General features: G+C 53.6%; 9 protein-coding genes across 9 annotated transcripts; 4 read left to right on the plus strand and 5 right to left on the minus strand.

Annotated features, from left to right (window-relative positions):
• Positions 1–198: 198 nt before the first annotated feature.
• Positions 199–1806, minus strand: PSV08DRAFT_48874 (uncharacterized protein). Its single transcript, XM_014228644.2, has 2 exons — positions 883–1806; positions 199–824 (listed from the first exon to the last, which is right to left on the minus strand). Exons 1-2 carry the CDS (start codon positions 1566–1568, stop codon positions 317–319), a joined length of 1194 nt encoding a protein of 397 aa, XP_014084119.1. The 5' UTR covers positions 1569–1806; the 3' UTR covers positions 199–316.
• Positions 1807–2424: 618 nt separating this feature from the next.
• Positions 2425–3222, minus strand: PSV08DRAFT_363516 (uncharacterized protein). Its single transcript, XM_014228645.1, has 5 exons — positions 3191–3222; positions 2905–3131; positions 2832–2852; positions 2698–2772; positions 2425–2639 (listed from the first exon to the last, which is right to left on the minus strand). The coding sequence occupies exons 1-5, from the start codon at positions 3211–3213 to the stop codon at positions 2545–2547; spliced, it is 441 nt and encodes a 146-aa protein (XP_014084120.1). The 5' UTR covers positions 3214–3222; the 3' UTR covers positions 2425–2544.
• Positions 3223–3981: 759 nt separating this feature from the next.
• PSV08DRAFT_392871 (uncharacterized protein) lies at positions 3982–5414 on the minus strand (the record flags this gene model as incomplete). Its single annotated transcript, XM_066093539.1, has 2 exons — positions 3982–5343; positions 5405–5414. 2 exons carry the CDS (start codon positions 5412–5414, stop codon positions 4166–4168), a joined length of 1188 nt encoding a protein of 395 aa, XP_065948962.1. The 3' UTR covers positions 3982–4165.
• A 487-nt stretch (positions 5415–5901) lies between these two features.
• PSV08DRAFT_225963 (docking domain of Afi1 for Arf3 in vesicle trafficking-domain-containing protein) lies at positions 5902–8405 on the plus strand (the record flags this gene model as incomplete). The annotated part of the gene is made up of 2 exons (XM_014228647.2): positions 5902–6497; positions 6556–8405. 2 exons carry the CDS (start codon positions 5902–5904, stop codon positions 8279–8281), a joined length of 2322 nt encoding a protein of 773 aa, XP_014084122.1. The 3' UTR covers positions 8282–8405.
• Positions 8406–13223: 4818 nt separating this feature from the next.
• On the plus strand, positions 13224–14877 carry PSV08DRAFT_205237 (uncharacterized protein; the record flags this gene model as incomplete). The annotated part of the gene is made up of 6 exons (XM_014228648.1): positions 13224–13346; positions 13472–13533; positions 13592–13738; positions 13807–14032; positions 14082–14264; positions 14311–14877. 6 exons carry the CDS (start codon positions 13224–13226, stop codon positions 14863–14865), a joined length of 1296 nt encoding a protein of 431 aa, XP_014084123.1. The 3' UTR covers positions 14866–14877.
• A 1594-nt stretch (positions 14878–16471) lies between these two features.
• On the plus strand, positions 16472–18042 carry PSV08DRAFT_182138 (carbohydrate-binding module family 42 protein; the record flags this gene model as incomplete). The annotated part of the gene is made up of 2 exons (XM_014228649.1): positions 16472–17051; positions 17111–18042. The coding sequence occupies 2 exons, from the start codon at positions 16472–16474 to the stop codon at positions 18040–18042; spliced, it is 1512 nt and encodes a 503-aa protein (XP_014084124.1).
• Positions 18043–18267: 225 nt separating this feature from the next.
• Positions 18268–20566, minus strand: PSV08DRAFT_403055 (mitochondrial inner membrane protein-domain-containing protein; the record flags this gene model as incomplete). Its single annotated transcript, XM_014228650.2, has 2 exons — positions 18268–20495; positions 20542–20566. The coding sequence occupies 2 exons, from the start codon at positions 20564–20566 to the stop codon at positions 18499–18501; spliced, it is 2022 nt and encodes a 673-aa protein (XP_014084125.2). The 3' UTR covers positions 18268–18498.
• A 673-nt stretch (positions 20567–21239) lies between these two features.
• On the plus strand, positions 21240–22157 carry PSV08DRAFT_392878 (uncharacterized protein; the record flags this gene model as incomplete). The annotated part of the gene is made up of 1 exon (XM_014228651.2): positions 21240–22157. The coding sequence occupies one exon, from the start codon at positions 21240–21242 to the stop codon at positions 22005–22007; it is 768 nt and encodes a 255-aa protein (XP_014084126.1). The 3' UTR covers positions 22008–22157.
• Positions 22158–22316: 159 nt separating this feature from the next.
• PSV08DRAFT_392882 (SacI homology domain-containing protein) lies at positions 22317–24924 on the minus strand. Its single transcript, XM_014228652.2, has 2 exons — positions 22928–24924; positions 22317–22822 (listed from the first exon to the last, which is right to left on the minus strand). The coding sequence occupies exons 1-2, from the start codon at positions 24863–24865 to the stop codon at positions 22649–22651; spliced, it is 2112 nt and encodes a 703-aa protein (XP_014084127.1). The 5' UTR covers positions 24866–24924; the 3' UTR covers positions 22317–22648.
• Positions 24925–25089: the final 165 nt, after the last annotated feature.

Consider the following 25089-nt stretch of genomic DNA (forward strand, 5'->3'; position numbering starts at 1 on the left):
GCGGATAAACAACAGAGAAAAAAAATCCACTTGTTGTTCCCAAACAAAAGAAACAAAAAGAAAGAACTACGAGCCGTCTAGTATAATCCACCAGGGATGCCCCAATTTCGTTTCCCTAGCATGGGGAAACATGAAAAGTCCCGTAGTGTAGTGCCGAGATGCTTTGTCGAATATTCTTGATTCGCATCGCCATTAAAGATGCCACAGACTCTATATCAGTCTTATTCTTTTTTTTTCTTCAGCGAAACCTCGCCGCAAGTGTCGAGTAGAGAAGAGGAAGAAGAGAAAATTACTAGCAAGGTGCGCAAGGCGAATTCTACCCAGAAGTCGCGCCCAGGCCATCGCAAAGCCTCTTTCTCCATTGTCCACAAACATCCTCGAATCCATCCAGCACGTCTGCACATGCACGTTTGGCTTCCCTCTCTTTGAGCCGCCGGTCCCAGTCTCCATGTTCAATGTACTCCTGTGCCTCCTTTGTTCGTTCATTGTCGCGTTTCCAGTCCTGTAATTGTTCTTTGCTGACTTTGAGCCTACGGGTGGCGTTCATGGTGGTTTGCCGGGACATGTGTAGCGTGTCGCTGACATTTGCGAGATGTTGCAGGAGCTCGCGGCTCGAGTGTGTGAGATGGGAGAGGGCGACGAGTGGCTCAGCGTCGGAATGGGGTAGCAAGTCCAGGGTTGATTGTATGATTGGCAAGAGTTCCTCGATAGTGTCTGGGTCGGGCAAGATAGGTCGTGGGCCTGAGAAGGAGGCGGCTAGAGATGTTAGGGTACGGGACTGGTGGGTTAGATGTGTTGTGAGAGCATCGTGAGCTGTTTTAAGCCTGTTTTTTTTCCTTCTGTTAGCATAAATCATCCAAAAGGGAAAAGGGACAAAGCTACCTTGTGGATCCGTTCTCTATAGCGATCTGACTGCCCAAGTCTCGTAGTTGCTCCGTCACTCGCTTGACCACCTCGTCTGACGGGCTGCCATTCTCTTCCATGCCCCGCCGTGCCAGGCTTTCGATAGCTGCCATTCTCGACTCGAGCGCCGGTGATATGCCCTCGTTGTCCAGGTCGGAGTCGTCGCCATAGTCGGAGCCGTCGTACAGCGATCGTTGTCTGTTATGCTTTTTTGACTTTGCAGCCGAGGCTGGGCTGAGACCGGTGGGAGGAGAGTCTTGCATGGCCACGCCACTGTCACGCACGCCGTTGATACTGGCTACGCTGTCGACGCCGTAGGAACCGTCGTGCTCGACGGCAGTGCCGATGGCAGCGAGGTCGCCGTGCGACTCGTCTATGTCGTCAGCGTAGTCGCCGTCTATGGCCTCGTCATCGTCGTCCCATATCTCGCCCAGCTCGTCGGCCAGGTTTCCGAGGCCATTGCCGTCTATGGGGCCGTCGAAGTTGTGTGCAGAGGCGTCGTCAAAGTCGTGCGACGAGCGCGGGGTTATGGGCGAGTAGCCGGAAGAGCGTCGGTTGAAGGATTGGCGCCTGGAAGCGTTGTTGTGGGACATGTCCAGGCTGTCGGGGTGTCGGCGGTGCGAGGATAGAGGAGGGTGAGCGGGTGTGTCTGGTGGAGAGGACATGGCGCTCCGGGTGGGTGGATCAAGGGCCAGATGGGAATGCGCCGAACGCGTCCGAGGATCGTGAAGTCGCTGGTCAAGGACAGGCGGACGGCATTAGGAGAGCCCAATCGGGGATCAAGCGAGCGTGACCAAGGAGCGCAATGCGCCTCTGTCGCGCAGCACTGGCAGCCTCGGGCTCGATGTGGCCCAACCTCGTGCAAGCAACGGCGGCGCGTGCTGGGCAGGAGTCGCAAAAGGAGAGTGTGCGTGGCGGGGTAGCGGCGTGTGGACAAGTGACTGGTACCCCTAAAGCTGAGGTTGCGGGCTCGGCGGTGGTTGCGCAACTGCAGCCTCGATGCAAGGTACCGGCGGTGCTGCGAGGGGGGCTGGATGGATGGCCACTGGCGGCACTTGGCGGGACAGTGTCTGTGTCTGTATGTGTGCGAGTGCAGAGCGGGAGAAGAGGCGCAAGCGTGATAGACAGTCGTCCAACAAAGCCGATGTGGTTGCACAGCAGGTCCCCTCGCACAGTGTTTGGTTGCCGCTTGCTGCCCTGCCTGCTCGGGATTGGCCTGTCAGAAAACGACGGTCGCTCGCAAAGGAGAGAAGGTATGGGTATCCTTGTCATACCCAACCACGCCCACAGCACTATACGCCTCACTTGACCCTCTGATTCTGCAAAAATGTCCATGTCAAGCCCTTGGATGCAGCTGCCCGGTCCCTGCGTGCATCTCTATAGCATACATACATACATACATACATACATACATACAAAATCCCATGACCCTGTCGTCGACCACATGGCCATCGCCCACCACGATGCTGGGCCCCGGACAACATGTACCTTCGCAGGCCCCCAAACGCCTTTTCCCCCCCGCCCTCAAAGCCGTACCATGCTCCTGCAAGGTGCTGCCATGTAGCCGCCCAGAAACCCATGCCCAAGAACGCCTGCAATGCCTACCCGAATGCCGCTGAAACAATCATGGCCTGTTTGCAGCTACTGCGCTGCTTTGGTCTGGTCCAGCGTCGCCAGCTGCTTCTTGAGCTGCGTGAAGAAGTCTTGCCCCGTCGTCATGAGATGCGGCATGGTGCCTGCGCGTCGAATCAGTATTCCACGTCCGCAAACACTTGCTACACATAAGCGCCTCACCGCCTTTGCCCCATGCTCCGCTGCTCCTGTTCGACACCGAGTCACCCGGGACCTTGTGATATACCGCTGGCTGGTCTATAAGGCTGATGTTAGCACTACCAGGCCATGTGCGTGGAAGACTACGTGGCTCGTACTGGCGGTACTCTCGAGGTATTCTACACGCTGGTTAGCCCTGGGGCCGTGAGCTGTACATGTTGGAGCACCTACTCTTCTTGAGGAATTCCTTGACCTCGTTGGCGTTGAAGTCCTTGACAGGCACATGGTGCTCGGGCTGGGCCTGAGCTTGTGCAGCCGGGCCAGGCCCCGAGGCTTTTGCCTGCTTGGTTCCCCAGACATTGCCCGCAGGTGCGGCCATGGACTGCGGGCGGCCACCAGCGTCCTTGGTGGGGGTGCTTGCGCCTGAGTTGCGGTTGGCTTGACCCTGCCGTCGCCAGCTGTGAGGCATGTGTCAGTATAGTGGCAGCAGGGCGGGCGGGCGTTGGTCTGCACCTACCGATTCTCGCCAGGACCACTCATCTTGGATGCGGAGAAGTGGCAGAGGCGACGAGGGGCCGAGTGGTAGATATAAAATGCTGGGAGCTCTGCAATCGCTCTTGCAGCGCGCGAACGATGTCTGTGCTGCAGCAAACGGGCCCAATGAGGGTGCTAGATGCGACTACACCTGTGACTTTTCCCGACCAGCTCACTACTGCTAGCCGCTTCAAGGGCCACCGCGACACTATTTGCACAGATTTGCGAACGAGTGGATGGCGATTTACGGAGCTGCCCAATCTGCGCCAATGTGTTGTACATCACGTGCCCCGCCCTCCAATCGAAATGCCCACCGCCCGTCGTGACAACACAGCAACAACAGGGTTCACGACACCACGGCGAACCCACGGTAACAGCTTCTAGTCAGTGGGCCACGTTTTCGTCTCCATTCTTTCCCCCCATGCTTGGCCGCTCTTGACTCGTGCCCGGCACACGCACCATGACGGCATGCCATTGCGACGGGCAAGACACGATGCCACGCAATCTCACCGACAGCTCCGCTCACATGCCCGTGCTACGAATGCATCTCATCCGGTCTCGTAGGAAAAAGTAAAACGGGTAGACGTTCGAATGATTGCTCACACTGCTGTCACCGACTTTTGACAAAGACCAGGGTCCCCAGATGTGTGCATGGAGCCTCACTGACAGACAGAAGGAGCCTTCCCATTGTCCCAACTGGCTTTCCCACCTTTTCGTCAGCAACACTCTTCACAAGGCAATCCTCATTACGCTAAGCCATAGTCCAAGACAGATGGCCTTTTGTGGCCTGGCTCCGATTGCATTCCATTTATTAATAATAATATGTATTTTGTGCATGTCAATCCCATGCCGTCCTACCAGCCACAGGCACCAGGCCGTCAACATTCATTCCGTAACATGATACAACGCCGTAAACTCGAGGCGTGAGGGAATGCAGCAAATGCATCTTACAAACACACTAGGCTGACGCCGCGGCGCCTTGGGTATTGTCTGCGCCATTGCCTCCGCCAGTCAGATTTGCTAGGAAATCGTGATATCGAAACACCTCGCCTCTGCCCAGACCTTTGCCCCCCTTTCCAAAGGCTCTGCGCCCACTGAAGCCCTCGACTACCATGTTGATCTCCCGTTCGGTAAGCAGCGTTTCTCCTGGCTGCGGCGCCGTGTGCAGCAGGGCATCTTTCAGCTCTGCCAAGTCAATCTGGCCATCGTCGTTGTCGTCAAATGCCTCAAAGGCTGCGCTCAGCTCGCTCTGGTGCGAGAGGTTGGCCAGCAGATCGGATAGGGTTGTGAGGTAGTTGGCCAGGTTGATGGATTGTGCGCCGTTGAAGTATGTCGAGAGCTGGGACGGCGTGGCGGAGAGCCCGAGCTGGGACAGCATATCAGCCACATCTGCAGCATTTACATGGCCATCGTCGTCGCGGTCCATGACGCTGAAGGACTCTCGCATGCTGTGTAGGAGGGGCGGGGGCAGCTTGGCAAGGGCGTCACTCGAAGCCATGCGCCGGATGGTCGGTGGCCGGGCTGCCAGGCGGCCGGGTGAAGGCTCGCGCGAGCGTGCAGGCGAGCGTGCGGGCGAGGGCACGGGCGAGAGGTGGGCGAAGCGGTCTACATGGACCTCTACTGGCTTCTCAATTGGCCTCTCGACGGGCTTGACAGGGCCAGCCGGCGGCGACTGCTTGCGGAAGGAAAGAGGAGCGGGCGTGTCGTCCTTGGCGGCGCCCTCGAACATGGCAGCAATGGACGCGGTGCTCAGAGGGCGTCCGGTGCCTTGGGCCGTGGGCGGCGGTGCATTGCGCGTGGGCGAGACATGGCGGCCGGGCGAAGCAGGCGGTTCGGGCGTGCCTGATCGTGTGCGCGTGTGCAGCCAGGGCGGAGGGTTCTGCGATGCGGGACCGGTAGCAGCAGCAGGGGCAGTGGTCGTGTCCTTGGGCTTGAGCGGAGAGCTGCTTGGGGTCGAGGGCCGGAGGGTGGAAGGCGAGGCCTCTCTGATGGAGCCCGGGCGGCGGAAGGGCGATTGGCGGGCGTTGTTGAAGGACAGCGGCGAGGGCTTGTAGGGCGTGGGCGTGGGCGTGGGCGAGTCCATGGGCGCGTGCGAGGTGCGTGTGTCTGTGTCTGTGTCTGTGTCGGTGTCGGTGTCTGTGTCGGTGTCGGTGTCTGTGTCGGGGGTGCGAGGGCGTGGCTACAGCAGGATGCTAACGTCGTCGCATGGTGGTGGTGGTGGTGGTGGTGACGGCGCTTGTTGACCGTGGCTGGTGTTTTGCGGCGGCGGCGGCGTGGCCCAGCAACCAGGCCGGGCGTGGGTTGGGGGGCTGACTAGGCAATCGATAAGCCTGCCGCCCCCCCAGCAGATGCACTTGGCCCTCGTGTCCCCCTCGCCCTCTCCCTCGCCCCGACTGGCTGCGGCCATGGTGGTGAGGGTGAGTTTGGTTTCGGACCATCTGTGGCATCGGCCCCCCTAACGCTAGCGCCTGTACTTGTATAGCGAATGCGACCAGCCACGGCCCCGTACACAGCAGTACAGCAGAGGGAGAACACGCACCCATGGCCCAAGTCATATCACAGCGGCCAGGCGCCCCCAGTCCTGCCCAGCCCGTCACGCTGCAACGCCAGCCTTCCTTCTCCTCCTTCCCGCCCTCGCGCTCGCCATCTACCCGCAATGGCCACTACCCCAAATCCCGCTCCCCGCAGCCCCCCATGCTGCGCGAGGGCGAGGAGAACGACTCAACCCAGTCGGAGCGCGACGACCCCTTCCGCCACCTCTCCGCCATGTCCCACCCAAGGGCTGGCATGAAGCTGCGCCCCCAGTATCCCGCCGACGCCGTCGAGAACCATGTCGAGTACATACTCGTCGCCTCGTTTGACATTGACCGCGGCTCCATCATGGAGCACCAGTATCCCGCCGCCATAAGCGGTGACGAGACCATGTTAGCCGAGCTCATGCTGCCCGACCAGGCCCACGTCCGGAGCCAGGATTGGACCATTTTCTTTCTGCACAAGGACACCACCGCCGACGAGGAGGAGCGCGAGGCACGGAGAGAGCGCAGGCGACGCAGGAAGCGGCGCAAAGACGGCCTGGAAGCCGACAATGACAATGCGACGGCCCCCGCCGAAGAGCCCAAGGACCGCGACAGCGACAACCGACCCGAGGCCGATGATGACAACCAAAATGAAGACGACGACGACGACGACGGCGACGACACAGAAAGCGAGGGCGGGCCAGATCCAGACGGGCCACCCTTGGTCTACGTCCTGAATCTGGTCAATACCAAGCAGGACAACACTGTGAAGAGGTAACGCGGCCCCAACAACTTGCAACAAACAAGTTTACCAGACACTGACTCTGCACAGAGGTGCCATTGTGAAAGCCATGGCCATATGCACTCGCCATCCTTTTCTGCACATATACAAGCCCCTGTTGCTGTTGGCTCTCGAGGAGTACTTCAGAGCGCCTGTCCTAGAAACACTGGCCTCGCTCTACAATGCCCTCAATTCCATGGATCTGTCACTCTTGCCAAAACTCTCTCACCTTGAGGGCTTTGTGCTGGGCGCCAGCGACGCAAAGGACATGTTCGTAGAGAAATTTGAACTCATGGTCCGCCACAGGAAGAAGCAGGATGCTGCAAAAGAGGCGGACGAAACTGCATCGGATCCTCAATCCAAGAAGAAGGTGTATACCATTCCCCGGGACACGCACGAGTTTGAGTCAAAAATCGATTACAATGGCATACCCGTGCCTGTCAAGATACCAACTTCCCTGAGTCTGGAAACCGTAGGCGACTTTTCCCTCATCAAGCTCATACAGACCTTCTCCACCCCTCACACAACACAACCGCAACCCTTCGCCCTGCACCCGCATCTAACCACGAGCGGCGCATTTACGCACCCAATCATTGTCCTTGTCAATGCTCTCTTGACCCAGAAGCGCATCATCTTCATCGGACACAATCGCCCTTCAGGCGAAGTCGCAGAGGCTGTGCTGGCAGCATGCGCCCTGGCATCTGGTGGTATCCTGCGCGGCTTCGTGCGACACGCCTTTCCATACACCGATCTTACAAAGGTAGACGACCTGCTCAAAGTGCCTGGCTTCATCGCCGGCGTCACCAATCCTGCATTTTCCTACAAGCCAGAGTGGTGGGACCTTCTGTGCGACCTCCCTACTGGTCGTATGAAGATTAGCAATCGAATAGAGTCAGCCTCGCCCACAGAGGGATCGTTATTTTTCCAGCAGCAAGGCCTCCCTTTGAATGGGCTCGGTGGACAATCGGGCCTTGACAGTAAAGGCGGTGGTATCGATCCTACCGGCGACAATCAGTTCATGGACAAACTTCTCGAAAGCATCGCCAACCGTCATGGAGAAAACGCGATCCGGGCAAAATGGCGCTCGTGGGTGCTCAAATTCACCCGCATCGCAGCCGCCTTTGAGGAAACCGTCTACGGGGCATCAGCATTGTATATTGGCGCCCATGACACGGAAACCGGTGCATATGGTGTGTCTGGGCATGGCTACGTCTGGCCAGATGAAGGCTCCAAGCTCCGCGAACTTGCAGCAAACGTTCATCGAATTGAAGGCTGGCGCAACACCAGAAGTTACTATAGCTACATCCAGGATCTTGCAAAGGGCTGGGGCAAGAGGCCAGTGCGCGGCCTCGACATGCACCATCAACACGACAAACTGCGATGTCTGAAGCTCACCCATGACCAATCGGCAGCCATCTATATCGCACTTGCGCGGTGTGTGGAAGAAGCAGGTTCACCCAGCGAGAGCGCCAGCGCTTCGTCAACAGATCTCTCATCAATGGCACAGTCGCTTAACATGACCAATGAATCGGCAAGGAGAGTAAACGCCCAACTACAATACGACACTGTTCTCCAGCTGCTCTGCGTTATACCCGATGCCGGCCTCTTTTACCTCAGTCTCGGTCTTTTCCACCCCAGACAGGATGTCCGCATGGCAGTCGTCAAGCTACTGGAGCGAATCATGGATCACTCTGCCGGTCGACACTACTGGGGCCAGTTGGGCCGTTTTGCCAAGCTAGCATTCTTTAGAGTAAAGAGAGAGGAGGCGCAAAAGTAGATGTACTATACTGCCAAGTGTTAAGAATTTGCATCGAATGAATGAAAACTGGCCTTGTGTCGCTGGGTCGACTTTAATGCGATGACAAGACTAATCTGAATGAATGAAACAAGTACAACATATTATTTACCACATGTGTCTGTTATTTTCCAATAGTGAGCGCTTGCATTCGACATGAATTTCTCTCTCTCTCTCTCTCTTTTTGCATACGAGAAACCGTGATTGATGTCCATTTCTATGTAGTAGCGAGATATTCTGCGCAATGGCATGCTGGATATGACTGGTTCTTTGCAAAGGTACCTTCTAATCTAGCTAGGTATACTGTTTGCTATGCGCATACTCAATGTGAAAGAGTGAGCATTACACTACGTACGTGCAAGACTCGTGTTGGCAGTCTGACACTCAGTGCCGTTGTACTGGCAACGCTATTCAACACTTTGCATCGAATGCTTCGAGACTTTTTCCCAAGGAAGAAACATGGAGAAGGGTTTCAGCTACCTTGTCATTAGGCTGGACTTTGAAAGAACACAACTACTGTTGTGAGGAAACTCAAGCAGTATTCTCAAGAAGTTTATTCCAGTAGATTATAAGGCAAAACTATATTGTAGCAAGACCTGAGTCTGATATGGAAATTAAACCACCTGGACACCAAGAAGTCATTATACTTTATCAACACACCTGAATGCCGGAACATTGCATCACCAACGCCTTGTCCAAGCATTGTGTCAGCTCGAGAGGCTACCCAGTCTATTTGAAGACAGGTTCCACTCCAACATCCCAGAGTCATTGCGCTCTCTGTTTCCGAAATCGGCGAAATCCGAGAATTTCCAGCCTGACAACTATGTCGAGTTATTCGAGGGCCTGCAACAGAGTTCATACGAAATACAAGAAGTTGCCACCCGTCGAATCAACCAAATGCTTCCATGCGGCATCATCTATATCCACACAAGCCTATGCCAGTGTGCAATGCAGACGGCAATGTGTATAGCTGACGCATTGAATGATGACCACCTCAAGGTCATGATGCGTATAGGTGAGAGGATCTCTAGCTCTTGCCTTCGCCATACCACAGACCTTGTTGTAGTGCTTCAATCGATGCTTATACATCTACACGCACTGGAACCATTTGCGGGGCAGTCAGTCTGGAGGCACATAGATCAAACATGGCATGACCAGAGGCTCTATACTCTAGAAAGCGATTTCACCATTGACGGCTCTTTAGCCATGTCCAATATAGCAGACTTTTTTTTTTCAGAGGAGGAGAACTACCCAAATCCTCTTGCTGGTTTGATCATCGTTGGAGAAGTTGACTTTTGCACACCATTGCTCGAAGCTGCACCCTTCCCATGAACGCCGACATTCTCAAAAGAATGCGAGGTTTATGAAATATCTCACATTGCTTTCGAATACAGACCCAAGTACGTTGGCAGATTCGTTGCGCGTTTCTTGTTTACTTTACTTTGCATGTTGACGTGATACATACATAATACAGGCTTGAGAAGATAAAAACTCCGTCACTCCAAGCTGTTAACCCAAAGTTTGATTCCAATGGATACAAATTAACAATAATTTTTTTTCTCAGAGCAAACAAACACTTGTAATAATGCTTTCTGTCCAGGATTCATCCCTACAAAGCACAAACCATCCGAAGATATCTTTATATAAAAGAAAACAAATCAATCTCGTAGAGAATACAGTTTCCGCCAAGTATATCGAGACCAAGCAGAATCCCAGTATGCCAGACACACGCACCTATTCATACAAGCTCCAAGGCACTGTATTTGACATTCTTCTCTCTCCCTCTCTCTTTCTCACACACACACATACACACACTAGACCCTCCTCAAACGCAATCCCAGCCTCTACCCGAACTCGAGTCTAGAACGAAAAAAAGTAAAATCTCCGTCCCGCCCATACCTTGGCGACCAAAAAAAAACGGAGAGAAATCTCCGACTTGAATCTCGGGCGGGCTTTGGGGAGCACGCGACGCGGAGTGGAGCCTGCGATTTTTGGGGCGGAGAGGGGGGAGAAGGGGGGGGGGGGGGAAAGGGCGCAGGCGTGTAGATTGGACCGGAACTAGTGTTCCGTGTAAGCTGAGGACCGGGTGGGAAAAAAAATGTCAGTCTCTCTGTGGAATACTTTCCTTTATCGGTTTGTGCTTGATTGATTGGTTGATTTATTTATCTGAAAGCTTGTCACTGGATTATTTTCCCCTTGTCTTACTATAGACTGATAAGTCTTTTTACATGCAACACATGATGCGACATGTCATACCCTCCCCCCCCCCTTTTTTTTTTGCCTTGGTGATGATGGTTGGTGGTGGTGGGGGTGGTTTGCGTAATTTTCTTCTCTTACAGCGGCTGCATGCATGCCTAGGGCTGGTAATCGCGGATGGAAGCCAAATGTTTCTAGCTTGCATCGATGCGCGATGCTGTGGACTGGGGAGTTGCTTGTTGTCAAAAGTGGAACGTGCTCGAGTCTCCGGTTTTCTTTCTATCTGAGCGTTTTCGTGAGTGGAGATGTGCATGAGATGTATGATCCTACAATTAAGTAATGGACTTGGCTCGGCCATTTGTGTTGCTTGCCGTTTGAGTTGGAGAAGTCGATTCCAAACGCCGAGTGCTTTGTGGCTGGACTTCCAGCCCAGGAATGCATATTCAATGTTGAGTTGTGGCCGTTTTAGTGTCCATGTTTGTTTTTTCTCAAGTGCCGCTGTTTTGCCGTGAGCTAGTAATGGTGTTCGCGCAAGCCACGATTGAACCAGTTTGGTGGACGCCCAAGATGCAAGCCATTTGAGTCCGGCAGTTGCAGCAGGGATTTAGTAATCAGATGTCTTGCGTTCATAATTCCTAATGTCCATGCGACAGCCATGTGTCCAGAGCGGTAGTGCTAAGCTTGTCTCGGTCACGAAACATGTGACTACTCTTGGGCCTGATCTGGCAATGTCTTTCAAATGACACGAATGCTCCTACACACCCGTTCGCTTTTTACACAAAACCCACGTGTCTCAAGGGACCGCCCGTCATGGTGGATGTGGCTGAGTGCTGATCCCCCGTTGGGAATGGTCTAGTTGATGGGCACGAGGGGGGATGCAGCTTGTTCGTAGACCAGCAGAGAAGATAGTATGCAGTTACAGAAATCGAAGTCCCGCAATGGAACGGGCAAGACTCGGCATAAGGCCTCGAAACACTAAGAGCAGTGGTGATAGCGCGTGGCATCTTTTACCGGTGACTAGAAATGTGGCTGGGGGTTCAGTCGATGGCGTCGCAACGCCAGTGACCGATCGATGGTTCGATAGTTGCAAGAACGGAGATATTCGCAATTCTCCTCCCATATATAGTGCCCGAGGCTACGGACACATGGCCGTGCTCTGTTTTGCGCATAGCTTAAATGTCGTATACTCAGTGCGCCACAGCTTAGATCTGGCGCTGGGGCATTGGAAGGTTGCAGCTAGCGATGTGCTATTGGAGCCTGGTATACTAAACAAGGATGGACTTGAGTCGTCACCAAGCCACAAACCTTGGTGATACACGGCAAAGATGCCGATTGAATATGAATACAGCAACAGGAATGATCGTCCCAGAATAGCAAAGACTGCCATGTCCCACCTTTTTAGACATGCCCAATCAGAACATGGCAGCGCTGGCTACCTCTTCAAGTAACATTTGATCCGCAGTATCTGGGCATTCCGGAGATGGATTGTCAGAGCTCCGACTAGATTCTTGGATATTCGTGTCGACGGGACATCGGGGACACGACAACGTAGTGACTTTGAGCCTGTGCCCCGTACCATGGCAATGGTCTTGATGGATGACATTCCGATACAAAGCTGGGAACTGCTGCTGTGAGGCGGAAAAGAGTCATGAACTTGGTGGCCCACCTCGATGTTTGGTCAGGGCGGTTGAGGGGGCCGAGCTAGAGTCCGAGAACTAGCATGTTTGCCGGCCAGATTGGACAGTCCCTTGCATTAAAGTTTGGCAAGGATTTAGAGTTTGTAGATTGCGACGGCGATTGGCGCACAGCTTGTAGATCGCTGCAGGGTTCCGGCTAACCGGCTTTAGTAGTAGTGCGGGGCCTGATCCAGCACCTCCAACGCTTGTGGCTTGGCCAGAGGCATGTTCCTATTGTTCGACATTTTACCCTCCTCTATCTATTCGCTCCACCAGCTTGTGAGAATAACGTTTCGAGAAATCCGGTACATATCCTCCGTAGTTTCACGATTTCAGATGGCTTCGCCGCTGCTGGCCGGCTCTCGCAAATAAAATTCGAGGGCGCTCCTACCTATGCCAACTGTACCTGTCTTGCACCCAGTAGCGGTGACAAAAGCTTCTCCGGGGCCAATGAGAACGTTCAGATAGGTTCGGATGTTTCTGCATTGGGATTGCCCACATATCCGTGGGGTGTGCTGTGGATAGTGTGGCCTCAGGTCGATGGAATCACGGCAGATCAGCAACATGACGTCTCTTTCTCATAGGTCTAGCTATAGCAAGTACATACAGTCAAGTCAAAACACTTGAAAGTCTACTGAGCAGCGGCATCAGATCGAGAAAAAAGAAGCATCGAATCTACTGACAAGGAAGCGCGTCTCGTCATCCAGTTTCATCATATGCGGAGAGTTTTTCCTTAAATACGACCCCAATCGGGCGCCCTGCGAGTCCAAGTGCCACGCGAGCTCCACATGCTATGTGACACTGTTTCCCCGACTGCAGTCTGTGCTCCTGTGTGCGCCGCAGCTAACAACGGACCCATATGCCATGCTTGAAACCCGGCCAGTCAGCAAGCCAACCAACATAATACTGAGGCCTGGATCCCAGGGCTACTTGTTTTCCCTGGTTTTTGTTCTCTTCTTCGCGACCGATCGTATCCCCAGACCGCAGCCTATAGGTACCGTTGTGCCTGGATGCCTTGCATGCACGTTCCATCCGGTCTTCAATAATCCAGGATGCAGCTGCCGCCACTGTCAGTCATACTGAGCTGGCCAGCCCCCAACTATCACGACCCAGTAACGCGAGGGCCAGCCCTTGTCATAGTCAACTCGATCTTCATAGCACTAACATTCCTGATTGTCGCCGCGCGACTATATACACGAATTGTAATCAAAAGATGGTTTGGCGTCGACGACGTCTTCATCTTGCTCGCGCTTGTAAGCAGTCTTCTCTCGCAGCCCCATTCTTATTTGACACAGTGTAGTTGTTCGCAGTGGGCCTCACAATTATTGTCCTCTTGGCGAACAAATCGTACGGATGGGATAGGTAAGCGATTCGCATGAATGAGCGCCTCAAGAAACACTTTCTGACTTGACCGCTATAGACATGTTTGGGACATACCAGTTTCCAAGTTTGTTCCAACATACAAAATCGCCATGGCGGCCAAGGTAATCTTCACAGCGGCAGCAACCTTCACAAGACTCTCTCTCCACTGCTTCTACTACCGTCTGGTCTCTGATTCTGGGAAATTGTGAGTCATTACTAGTTGTAATATGCTTCATGTGCCAAGTACACATACTAATACCCCATTTGCTTTAGATGGTTCAGGTGGCTGGTCCACTTTAATGTTTTCTACACAATCGGCATCTTTATATCATTTATCTTCATCGCGATATTTCTTTGCGTGCCCGTCAGAAATTACTGGACTCTTGGCGCGCCACCAGAGACCTGCTTGGATGAAGCAAGTGTAACTCTAATTGTTGGAATAATCAACTGTGTTGCAGATCTTCTGACGACAGTGACACCTATTCCTTTGGTGCTGCGCGTAAGTTTCAGTCCGCAAGTGTAGCGCGATAGATGCTAAGATCTCCAAGCTACAAATGCCTCTCCATCAACGTCTCGCCGTGGCTTTTTTCTTTGGCATGGGCTTCATAGTGACTGCTGCCGGTATCGTGCGAACCTGGTTCATATATCGAAGTCTTTTCAACGAATGGGATCAAACATGGTATGCGTATCCATTATGGATTGCAGCTGCCGTAGAGATTGATCTGGGAGTGGTAAGCACGCTTGGTCAAATCTCTGTACAAAGCTAATCATGAATAGATGTGCGCGTCAGCTCCCGTCCTCAAGCCACTGCTCGCCAAGATACCCTGGAGTCTGTCCGGAGCGCTGACAGGAGGCCTATCTTTCAAGAAATCGTCACTCGGCACCTCCAAAACACTTACGGCCGGTCAATCAGCAGCCTTCATGTCAAAACGAAGATCCACCGCTCCCCAAAGCGTACCAGAGCTCATGCATGACAAAGGTCATAGTTACGAGATGAAAAATTGGGAAGATGCGACACCAGGAAGGATGGACACCGATTTAGAAAGAGGCAACGAAGAGACGGTTCCCAAAGAAGAGGAAAGGCCAAAGAGTGGCATGATGTGCTGGCTACAAAAACTTCGGCCAAACTACTCGGCGACAAACAAGGGCCGGGACATGACAATCACCTTGACCAGCCAAGTGGAGCTAAAGAGCGAACCTGTGGTATCGCGCGATGGTCCAGCGAGCCCATACAAGTCTTTTCACGACAATCATATGCCGCTTCCACCATCGGGACCTGCACGAGCTACGCCGACCGACGATCGAATAAGAAATTCCGGTAGTTGGGTATGACAGCGGTAGAGCAAAACAAATTAATCTATCCAGCATTGATTGCATGGAATTCTGTCGTTGTGCATTTAATGAAGTTTGCACACTGTTGTGGCTACAACACACTACTATTGTTAACATGGTAATACTCGAATGATAGTTTTGCACCATGGAAGCTGAGGAGTCTCAACATACCGTGATCACAAGCCACGGTCCGATATTATGCCATAGTAAGCGCAACGAAAGTGGAATTCGTTCCGAAAGAATGACGACAGTCTAGCCAATATATGCAATATACTATGGGAAGACGACAAAGGTGGTGGCCGAGACTTCCGCGTAATGCGTAAAGGCACGAGATACACAGAGGGACCCACACATACGTACCTCGGTACGCACCTCATGGACACATGTTTCAGGTCCAAGATGTCCTACAGCCAGCCTGAATCCTGACTCACCAGATAAAGATTATTGGGCAGCTGCCATCTAGACTCTTTATTGTCCATAACGCCCACATGATCAAATACAGGATACACACATATCCCTCGACAGGTGTCGAGATAAACTCATCCGTCATGAACACGTACTACATACACACGCATTGCGCCGAGAATTTTGGCCGCACCCGTCTGTCATCCGCATCACCTCGTTCAAGTAACGAAGACGTACACAGCCCCTTAAATAAAACCAGCCGAAGACGACCTATTATTGTGAGTCCTTTACCATCCATTGCAGGAAATCAATGGCGCCACACGGCGTCTATTGGGCATGGCTTGGGGGTGTTCGCATTCTCGGTACCCGAAGTTTACTCGTTTTGGTGCTAATAAAAGAGACTTCGGCCCTTTGTCCTCCCAACTAAGTTTTGGGCAAATACGAAAAAGCAAAAAAAAAACTTTAACGGGAGAGCATGTCGGTAATTCTTCCATTCACCAAAACTAAGGTCAGGGGCAATGAAGCATGAATGCGTGTGTTGTCTTTGTTTGTGGATGAGAATTTGCCGCGGTGCTTATGGGGATTACGTATGTACAGATGGGTCTGGTTTCGACTGGTGGGAATTTCGTAGTGCTCGGAGGGTGTAGACTAGAACGAACAATCAATAAGTCTATGTTGAGCGCCTCCCAAATCCAGTAAAGGGTGTTTGCAGCCCGCAGTTCACGTGGCAATGTTGTACCTGTCAGGTGTGTAGCGTGATTGGGTAGATTGCCCTTGGTAATGCTGGTTCGCCTGGGGTACATCGGCCCATCAGACTGCCGATGCACGTTACCAAGCTTTGATCCGCTTTGTCTTGTGTTTGCTTTACCGGCTTTTGGCAAAGCTTGTTCATTTATTCCGGCGCTATCATGCGTATCCACCGTGTTCCCCGCATGGTTGTTGCTGAGTAGAGGGGGAATTAAGTTATGAATAGGCTGATGTTACAAGCCACTAGCCCTATGTGACGTGAGCACTGCGTTTCTGTTGGAGGGAAAATAGTGGGTAGTTGGATTGTTGCAATGCAAAATGGTACATGCTCTTGGTAATTATAGCTACAGAAGCACGAGACCACTATAGATAAATAGAAGTAATATGGCTTTAGAGAAACCAGAGGAACATTGAGGACTTGGTTCTCTTCTTTTTCTTTCTATTCCTAAAAACCATGTCTTCACGATCGCTTCTTGCTGCGCTTGGGCTTGCAGCCTCAGGTTCACTGGTTCATGCAGGGCCTTGTGACATTTACGCCACAGGCAACACACCATGCATTGCCGCGCACGCCACCACTCGTGCTCTGTACAATGCATACAGTGGACCGCTCTATCAAGTCAAGCGTGGCTCAGACGGTGCCACAACTGACATTGCTCCACTGTCCGCCGGTGGTGTTGCCAACGCAGCTGCTCAAGACAACTTCTGTGCCGGCACGACATGCCTCATTTCCATCATCTACGACCAATCGGGCAAAGGAAACCATCTTACACAAGCGCCGCCGGGTGGTTTCAATGGCCCAGATGTTGGAGGTTACGACAATCTTGCAAGTGCTATCGGTGCACCTGTTTCGCTCAACGGCAAAAAGGCCTATGGCGTCTTCATCTCACCTGGAACCGGGTACCGCAATGACAACGTAAAAGGCTCGGCTGTAAAAGACGAGCCGGAAGGCATATACGCCGTCCTGGATGGTACCCATTACAATGGCGGCTGCTGCTTTGATTACGGCAATGCTGAGACGAGCAACACAGACACTGGTAAGCATATCAACTTCTGATTTTAAAATCCCACGAATTAACCACCCAAAAAAAAATAGGCAATGGCCACATGGAAGCCATCTATTTTGGCGACAACACCGTATGGGGCACCGGCGCCGGCAACGGCCCCTGGGTCATGGCTGACCTAGAAAACGGCCTCTTCTCCGGCGCAAACCCAAAGCAAAACACTCAAGACCCATCTATCTCGTATCGCTTCCTAACGGCAGTCGTCAAGGGCAAGCCCGGCGTCTGGGCCATCCGCGGGGGAGACGCTACACAAGGCGGACTCTCAACGTACTACAACGGCTCGCGCCCAAGTGTGTCTGGCTACAACCCCATGAGCAAAGAAGGCGCCATCATCCTCGGTATCGGCGGCGACAACAGCAACGGCGCACAGGGAACCTTTACCGAGGGCGCAATGACATACGGGTATCCCAGCGACGCAATCGAAAACGAGGTCCAGGCGAACATTGTTGCGGCAGGATATTCCACGGGAAGCGGATTGATGACCAGCGGACCCGCATACACGGTTGGATCCAGTGTATCTCTCAGAGCCACAACACCTGGCTACACGGACCGCTACCTCGCGCACTCAGGGGCGACAGTGAACACGCAAGTCGTGTCGTCATCGAGCACTGCGCTGCTGAGGAGCCAGGCGAGCTGGATTGTTCGCGCTGGCTTCGCAAACAGCGAGTGCTTTTCGTTCGAGTCCAAGGACACGGCTGGAAGCTTTCTTCGCCATGCGAATTTCGTGCTGCAGGTTAATGCTAATGATGGATCCAAGATATTCCAGGAAGATGCGACGTTTTGTCCTCAGGCCGGTCTTACGGGTCAGGGTAGCTCCATTAGGGCTTGGGAGTACCCGACGACGTGGATTCGCCATTATAACAATGTAGGGTACGTTTCGAGCAATGGTGGTGTCAAGGACTTTGACAGTGCCAGTTCGTTCAACGACGATGTGACGTGGCTTGTCGAGAGTGGATTGGCTTGAGGGGGGTTGGGTGGCAGGTAGTGTGTTCTCATGTATATATGGATGTCTCTAAGGTATATAAGTTGAGTTTCTCAGAATGTCTTGATGAATCGTCTGTTCTTATGAATGCATGGGCGCGAATGCCTCTAGTGTATAAACTGGGCTTGCTAGTGAATATAAACATGCCAGAGTATTCTGCTTTGCTTCCGTTAAATTGCCTCACTTGCCTGGAATCATGTAAATCCGTGAATAGAAGCGGGCATTGTATCGTACGAAATTTGAACACGAGAAATCAATATCCAGTCCACACCCTGCATATGAACATTGAACAAGTTTTGTTTGAGCTACTGGTACAAGTTATAGTACTGGCTATCAAGACTGCTTATAAAAAAGACCCGACATCGCCTAGTCTATGGCTAAATCTAGGGGATATACACATCAACAGGGCTGGGGAATAACGGAAAGAAGAAGGTCCTTTTAGTCAATGAGCAGACTGTTTAGACGAGCCTCAGTGGCAATAACGTCCAAGGCCTGCTTGACCTCGAGGACTCTTCTGCATTCTGCCAACCAGTCTTTGCTTAGTACCTTTGCCCACCCTTGTAGACTGTTCATTTCTCGTGCAGCAGCATCTAGATCACCTTCTTCAAGAAGGACCTCTGTGCGTGCAAGAGTAGCTTCGACGTCGCCCCCAACGGCGAGACCAGACTTCTTAAATAAAACCTTGGACATGGCGAGCGAGGCAAGGTGAGAAGCGACACCTGCGTCTTCGGGTAGAAGAGCGGCTTTCCTGACTTCTGCGGCAACGCGACGGAAGCGGTCAATCAGGAGAGCGGAGCTGGGAATGCCGCGTTGATAGGCCGCGGGGTTGATACTGGCAATGGCAGCGCTGACAACGGGGTCATCTTCAGCGATCTCTTTGAGAGCGGCCAGCTCAGTGACAAAGGGCTTTGGGACGATCTGAGACTCGAGTGCAGACCTTACAGCCTCGACAGCAACAACAAGATGCTGTGTCTTGAGGTTAGCATCGATAACGCTGTTCCACTCGGCCGTCAACTTCTCCAGCTCGTGCACCGAAGACGAGAGCTCGTTGAGCTTGCCTAGGCGGCCTTCACGCTCAGCCTCAACACGCTCCTTGACAGTGGCAGTGAAAGCCTTTTGCATGCTGATGCTCTGCTCGAGGAGCTGGTTCTTGAGCTTCTGCTCATAGACCTTTTGGGCTACTTGCAGCTCAGACTGCAGCCTCTCCTTGTAGCCCTGGGACAGACGTTCGCGCTCGTTTTCGAATTCTTCCTTGAACTGAGCTTCCTGGGCCTGCATTTGGTGGTCGAGGCGCTGGACGAGTTCCTTGGCGGCCTGCTCGAATTCGGCATGGGCCGCCTTGACCTTGTCCTCGGACTCCTTTTCGAGGTTTGCCTTCATCAAGTTGATATCAGCAACTACCTTGGCAAGGTCGCCCTTGGCCTTGTCGAGGGTCGAGTTGTACTTTCCACCGTTGGACTCGTCTGCGTTGACGACGGTGATGATGTCATTGACAATCTTGACAACATCCTGGACCACGGGCTCGGTGGCAGCGGGGACGTTAAGGTGGTCAAGCGGGGCAACAGCCTTGGAAGGTGCTTCTTGCTTAGGCTCTGACTTCTTCTCCTGGGACGAGACCTTGGGCTGCTGTCCGCTCGACTCGACCTTGTCGACCTTGTTGTTGTCGGCAACGGCACTCAGATGCGGGCCTGTACCGGCGAGATCGCTGCTGTTCTCCTTGACCGGGCGGGCAGTCAGGCCACTGTTTCCAGGAATGGTGACCTTGTTCTCTCCCGAGATCTGAGGGTGCAACCGGGGGTCGCCAGCACGCCCGGGAAAACGCTTCCTGAACTCGCGCTCCTCAAAGTAGGCGACGGCGTCCTCTCCGTAGGGAATGTACTCTGTGAAGAAATCGTGGAAGTTGTCCGAGACGAGCGAGTAGTAGACACCACCAGCGTATCCCAGAGCCGAGAGGATGGCAAGGCGGAGGAGGAAGCCACGGAGGAAGCGCCTCTTCTTCTTCTTTGGCTTTGGCTGGACGGGGTCCGGTGCCACACTGGCCGTGCCTGGCCCCGTGGGGGGAGTCGTCTTGGGGGCGTTGGTGGGAGCATCACGCGATGCGCCGGCAGCAGCGATGGAGCTGTCTGGGGCAGGCGGTGGTTTTGGCACGTCCGAAGGGGGGATGGCGTTTGTGTCGTTGGCGGGACTGGATGGGCTCAGTGAAGGCTCCGTCGTGGGTGCCGGGTTGGGGACGGTCGTCTCGCCCAGACTCTTCTTATCGTCGGCGTAGAAGCGTCTGGCGACATGCCATTGCGGGCGGGCGTGGCAGGCCAATGGCCTGGCAGCTGGACGGGCCCGAAGAATGGAGGCGCGCAGCATGGTGGGCTGCCTCCGGATGGCGGGGATGGGGATGTTGATGGGCGGGTGATGGTCGTTGAGCCAGTGCCAAAGCCGGCCTGCGAAGATTTGGAGCTTCTGCCGACGACACACGTCAGGGCGCACGGACACGGCCAGGCATCCTCACCATCGCTTCCACCCTCCCTGCCACTACACTACACTACCACCAATATCACCACCACCACGACATGACCTCGCCTCGTCTTTAGATGCTGCTGACAAACGCCATGTGTATGGTGCCACCGTCGTGTGAGCCCATGCAAACACTACGGTGTATCTGCCCAGCTGCCATGCTCGTGCTGCTACTGCTGCTGTCCATGGTGCACACCACACGTTTGATATATGCTAACCTCCCCTTTCGTTTCATTTCCTTCTTCTTCTTCATCATCTCCCCTGTCTCTCGTCCCATCTCTCCCTTCACCTCTCACTATCACTGTCAGCCCTTCGCCCCCATTCTGAAACTGGGCGAGTGAGCACAGCCTTCGCGTCACCACCTTGCAACGTCATCAGATCACCTTCATCACAAGCCCACAAGCACCCGCTTTCCCGCCTACCAGCCCACCCACACCTATTCCACTCCCACACGCACCATCCCGTCGGCGCAAACTTGTCTTGAAACAGCGGACGAGGCCCCACTTGTTTGCCAGTTCACAAAAATTTCCTCGTGGCTTCTCTTGGCTGCGACTCGATCCTGTTCAAACACCACGCACTCCTCGACCCGTCTTACCCTCATCTTGAGAGTTTACCCTCACCAGCTGCAAAACTTTGTGCAAGAATCATCCGTACACACGTCCGTCTCAGTTATGAAGAGCGGCCCGACCCGCAGCGCACATGCGCGTGACGATACAGAGTTCCGCTACGACCTTAGTCACGCCATATATGGCAGTTTCCCATCATGCGCATCACACACCACGCTGCCTCAGCGAGCGCGTGCCCCATCCCCACATTTCGCCTCAAAAACATCCAGCGAGCCGACATCCAGCACACTTGTCGATTCCACTCTCGGCGGACAGAAAGAAATTCAAAGTCCCAACGACGACGACGGCGACATCGACAACGACATCAATAGCAACAGCGCGATAAAGCCCTGGCTTTCCCATCAACCCAATCCACCCAGCCATGCAGACGACATGGACAACATGCATCAAAGCGTTTGTCTGAACCTCACCCCACCCTGCGAAACCACCACATCTGAGTCAGAGTTGTGGATCCTACCCGAACTTGACGACTGCAATGCCAATCCATCAGCGTCGTCGACTTCTTCCTCGTCTACCGCTTCTTCGTCCTCTTCCTCCTCGGCTACGACATCAGCCCGACCATCGACCCCCTTAGTAATTGGTGGAGAAAAACAAATTTCCCTCTTCCTCTCGCACGCCACCAAAGCCAAATCCCATTTCGAGCAGCTGCGTACAAGACTTATCCAGGGTGACTACGACGGCTGGGACTTGTTCGTTGCGAGATGTAACCCCGAGAGCAAGGACAGACCAAGGAACAAACACTATCATGGTGAGGAGCGGGTGGATGAAGAGTTTGACCTTGTCGTCTTATCGACTGTCAGGGCGAGTTGTTGAGTCTTGGTGTTCTCTCTTCTTTGATGAAATCACGAGACATGACCTTTTTTCTCTCTTCTTTTGTCTTTCAGTCTTTCCTTCTAATGATAATGACGATACTCATGATTGGTTTTGGCGTACGGTATTTCAAACTGGTAATGATCGATACCCCGTGCCTCTCTTTTACTTCCCTTTCTTTTTTCCTTTGTTCCGATGGAGCCAGTACATGCAAGAGTATAGTAGAATGGGCTAAGAATAAAAGGCTTTTTACATCCTCAAAGCATTCACGGTTGCGTTTGTCTTTGCAAACACTTGCTCACCGTCCTTATTCTGGTGTTTAATTTGTTAGATGTATAAATTTACTTTCGGCCGTGTACCCCACCACACTCTCAGGACCCTGAGAATTACTATCAAAAAAAAAGGAAAGACAGACTAAAAAAGGAATATCACCATCAATACAGCAGACTTACACGGTTAGAATTACAAGAGTGCGAGTAGGTGAGAGAAAGAAAGAAATAAAGAAAAAGAAGAAAAGAAGCCTTTCCCCTCCCAATCTACCCATCTAGCTCTTGAGGACCAAGGAAAGAAAGATTTATAAGAAGGCACGACACACTCGACTCGATTCCATGCAAAAAGTCAGTACAACAACAATAACAACAAGACTACTCGATCCTCTTCTTTCCCTCTTCCAATCCCAATAACCTAGCGTCGCTCTTGCCCCTCTCGTGCTTTGTACCCACAAGTGGTCCTACCATGCTGCTCTGCGACACTTTGGCCAGCGTATCCTGGAAAGCCTCGATTTGCGGGGGTTGGCGGTTAAGTTTAGGCCAGTTGACCTGAATGGTACGTTAGGAAATCTGGAGCTTGAACAAACAAACAAACAAACAAACAAGTAAAAAGACAAGTGGGAATAGTTGAGAATGAACCAAAAAAAAACTTACATAAAGAGTACCATTGGCCCAGATAAAGTTGAAACACGCCGCAGCCGTAACAAGCGACAGCAGCAGCAACAGACGAATTGGCCAAACAGCCGCATCAGGCGCGCGCCGGGTGAAGGTGCTGACGAGGATCAAGAAGATACTTGCGGCGAGAATGTACGGTATTGACTGGATGAACAAGGGCCGACGGTCGGCAAACAGGAGCTGTCCGCCCATGCCCGAGTCGCTGGGAAGATAGTTACCCAGGAACAAGTCAAAAGCGTCCTGGCGAGGTCCGTCGCTGAAATTGTTCAGACAGTACCGCGTAATTGAGTTGTTGAGATCCTGCAGCGCACCCTGCTTGGTGCGCACGCCCAGGCGCGTAAAGTCGGTTTTGAGGGCGCCGGTGCCAGAGTAAGATTTGGATACGACATCGGCATTGTCGGCCCAGATGTTGCGGAAAAGGTGCTCGAATGCAGCGTCTTCCTCTGCGCTCTCGCCCTCGCGCATCAGGCCCAAGTCAATAAGCATGCGCGAGAGGACAAAGCGGCCCAGCATGCTCTGCACTACGTTTGTGCGGTCCAGACAGTCCATGCAGTTTGTTCGCACCACGGCTGTCTGGTGCCGGCGGACCTCGACACCACCTGCATCGCCGGGCATGTCGACGCCGCAAAAGTAGCCATGCTTGACAATGTGCGGCTCCAGTTGGTTGAGCAGCAGCTTGGCGCGGTCCCATCGCAGGCCCTTTGTTTCGTTGTGAAAGTCAAAGTAGACGTAGTGCAGGCGGTCGTATACGGTTTGGGCCCGCGCCGGATCGATAATGTGGAACTTTTCAGGGGTAATGCGATCCCCCTCGACGTTTTCCGCAGGCGACGTGTGCAGCATCTCGACCATTTGCTCGTATGCCTCCTTGACTCGCTGCTCGCGGCCCTTTTGGTTGACCAGGTTGACCATCCAATTGTCGCCATAGAGGCGGATCTGCTCAGCAAAGTGCTTCTTCGCCGCTGGCAGCGCGCTCTCAATGCCACGAACCTGCAGCTTGGGTGTGTACTTGAGCGTGTTAATCTCAGCCCAGTAGACGGGGACACTTCCTCTTGTCTGCACATAGGCGAGAACCTGTGTCTCCTTGCCAGCATTGCCACCCGCTGTTCCGTTCTGGGCCGAGCCGAAGCCGCCAGGCCCGCCCGAGGCATTGTCGTTGAGAATGATGATTTGCTCCGTCTCGTTGAAGTTGGACACGTTGCCGTTCTCGTCGATGCCGCGCGAAAAGTATCTTGTTCCGGCCTTGAGGCGGGACCTGCGCGTGATGAGAATGAAGGTGAGGGGAGTGCCCTTGATGGATGTCCTCTTAATCTCCAGCATGCCGTACATGACGGGCAGGATGTAGGGGTCTGCGCCGGGCTGGTGACCGGCCGAGTGCCTTCCATATCCGCCACTCAGGCCGCCGCGAAAGTCAATGAGGTCGCTGGAGACGAAGCGGTTCCAGTAGAAGCGGTCGTCGGCGCGCTTCCAGAGGGGCGTCGAGGGGTCGAGGTGGGCCTGGCGCTGGAAGGTGTTTGTGATGTCGAACGAGTAGGAAAAGTACAGCGGGGATGTCTTGAGGAGCGTCTTGAGCAGGTTGAGATAGTTGTCCTCGTCGATATCGTGCAGAGGCTTCTCGCGCAGGGACAGGAACTCGGTGGAGACTATGCGGTAGACCATATGGCCCTTTATACGGCCAACGGGCTCTGCCTTTGTGATGACAATGATGTACTTGTCGAGGCGCAGCTTGATCATGCCCAGGATCCCGGCGATGCTCGAGACACGTTTAGAACCCAGCAACTTGCCATCGTGCAGGCGCATGTCGCCCGAGGGGCGGTCGACGACGAGCGTGGGCGCCGAGGGCGACGAGGGCGACGAGAAGGCATAGTGCGAGGGCGACGAGTGCACGTTGATGTCGCGGTAGGGGAGGGCGACGCTCATGGTGGGCGATTGATTCGTGGAGGGCGAGGAGGGGGGAGCTCTGGGCTCTGGGGGTCGACAAGGGGGTGCGGGTGGTCCCGTCGTGGGCGTGTGGTGGTGAAGGAGAATTACTATGGCGTGGTGTTTGGCGCTATCCGGGGCGTAGTGGAGGCGTAGAGCATACGTTGTAGGTAGGAATTACTGTCTCGCGCAGGCCATACGGGGCCCAGCGTTTCGTCATGGCG

The sequence above is a fragment of the Bipolaris maydis genome, assembly GCF_028858645.1.
Source record: "Bipolaris maydis strain C4 unplaced genomic scaffold PSV08scaffold_9, whole genome shotgun sequence".
NCBI classification, from domain to species: domain Eukaryota; kingdom Fungi; phylum Ascomycota; class Dothideomycetes; order Pleosporales; family Pleosporaceae; genus Bipolaris; species Bipolaris maydis.

Coding starts and splice junctions, on each gene's coding strand:
- PSV08DRAFT_48874 (XM_014228644.2), bottom strand. CDS start 1,568: ATGTCCTCTCCACCAGACACACCCGCTCACCCTCCTCTATCCTCGCAC. Junction 825..882: donor ATAGAGAACGGATCCACAAG/GTAGCTTTGTCC, acceptor GAAAAAAAACAG/GCTTAAAACAGCTCACGATG.
- PSV08DRAFT_363516 (XM_014228645.1), bottom strand. CDS start 3,213: ATGAGTGGTCCTGGCGAGAATCG. Junction 3,132..3,190: donor AGTGGTCCTGGCGAGAATCG/GTAGGTGCAGAC, acceptor CATGCCTCACAG/CTGGCGACGGCAGGGTCAAG. Junction 2,773..2,831: donor ATACCTCGAGAGTACCGCCA/GTACGAGCCACG, acceptor TCAGCCTTATAG/ACCAGCCAGCGGTATATCAC.
- PSV08DRAFT_392882 (XM_014228652.2), bottom strand. CDS start 24,865: ATGAGCGTCGCCCTCCCCTACCGCGACATCAACGTGCACTCGTCGCCC. Junction 22,823..22,927: donor GGGCCAATGGTACTCTTTAT/GTAAGTTTTTTT, acceptor CGTACCATTCAG/GTCAACTGGCCTAAACTTAA.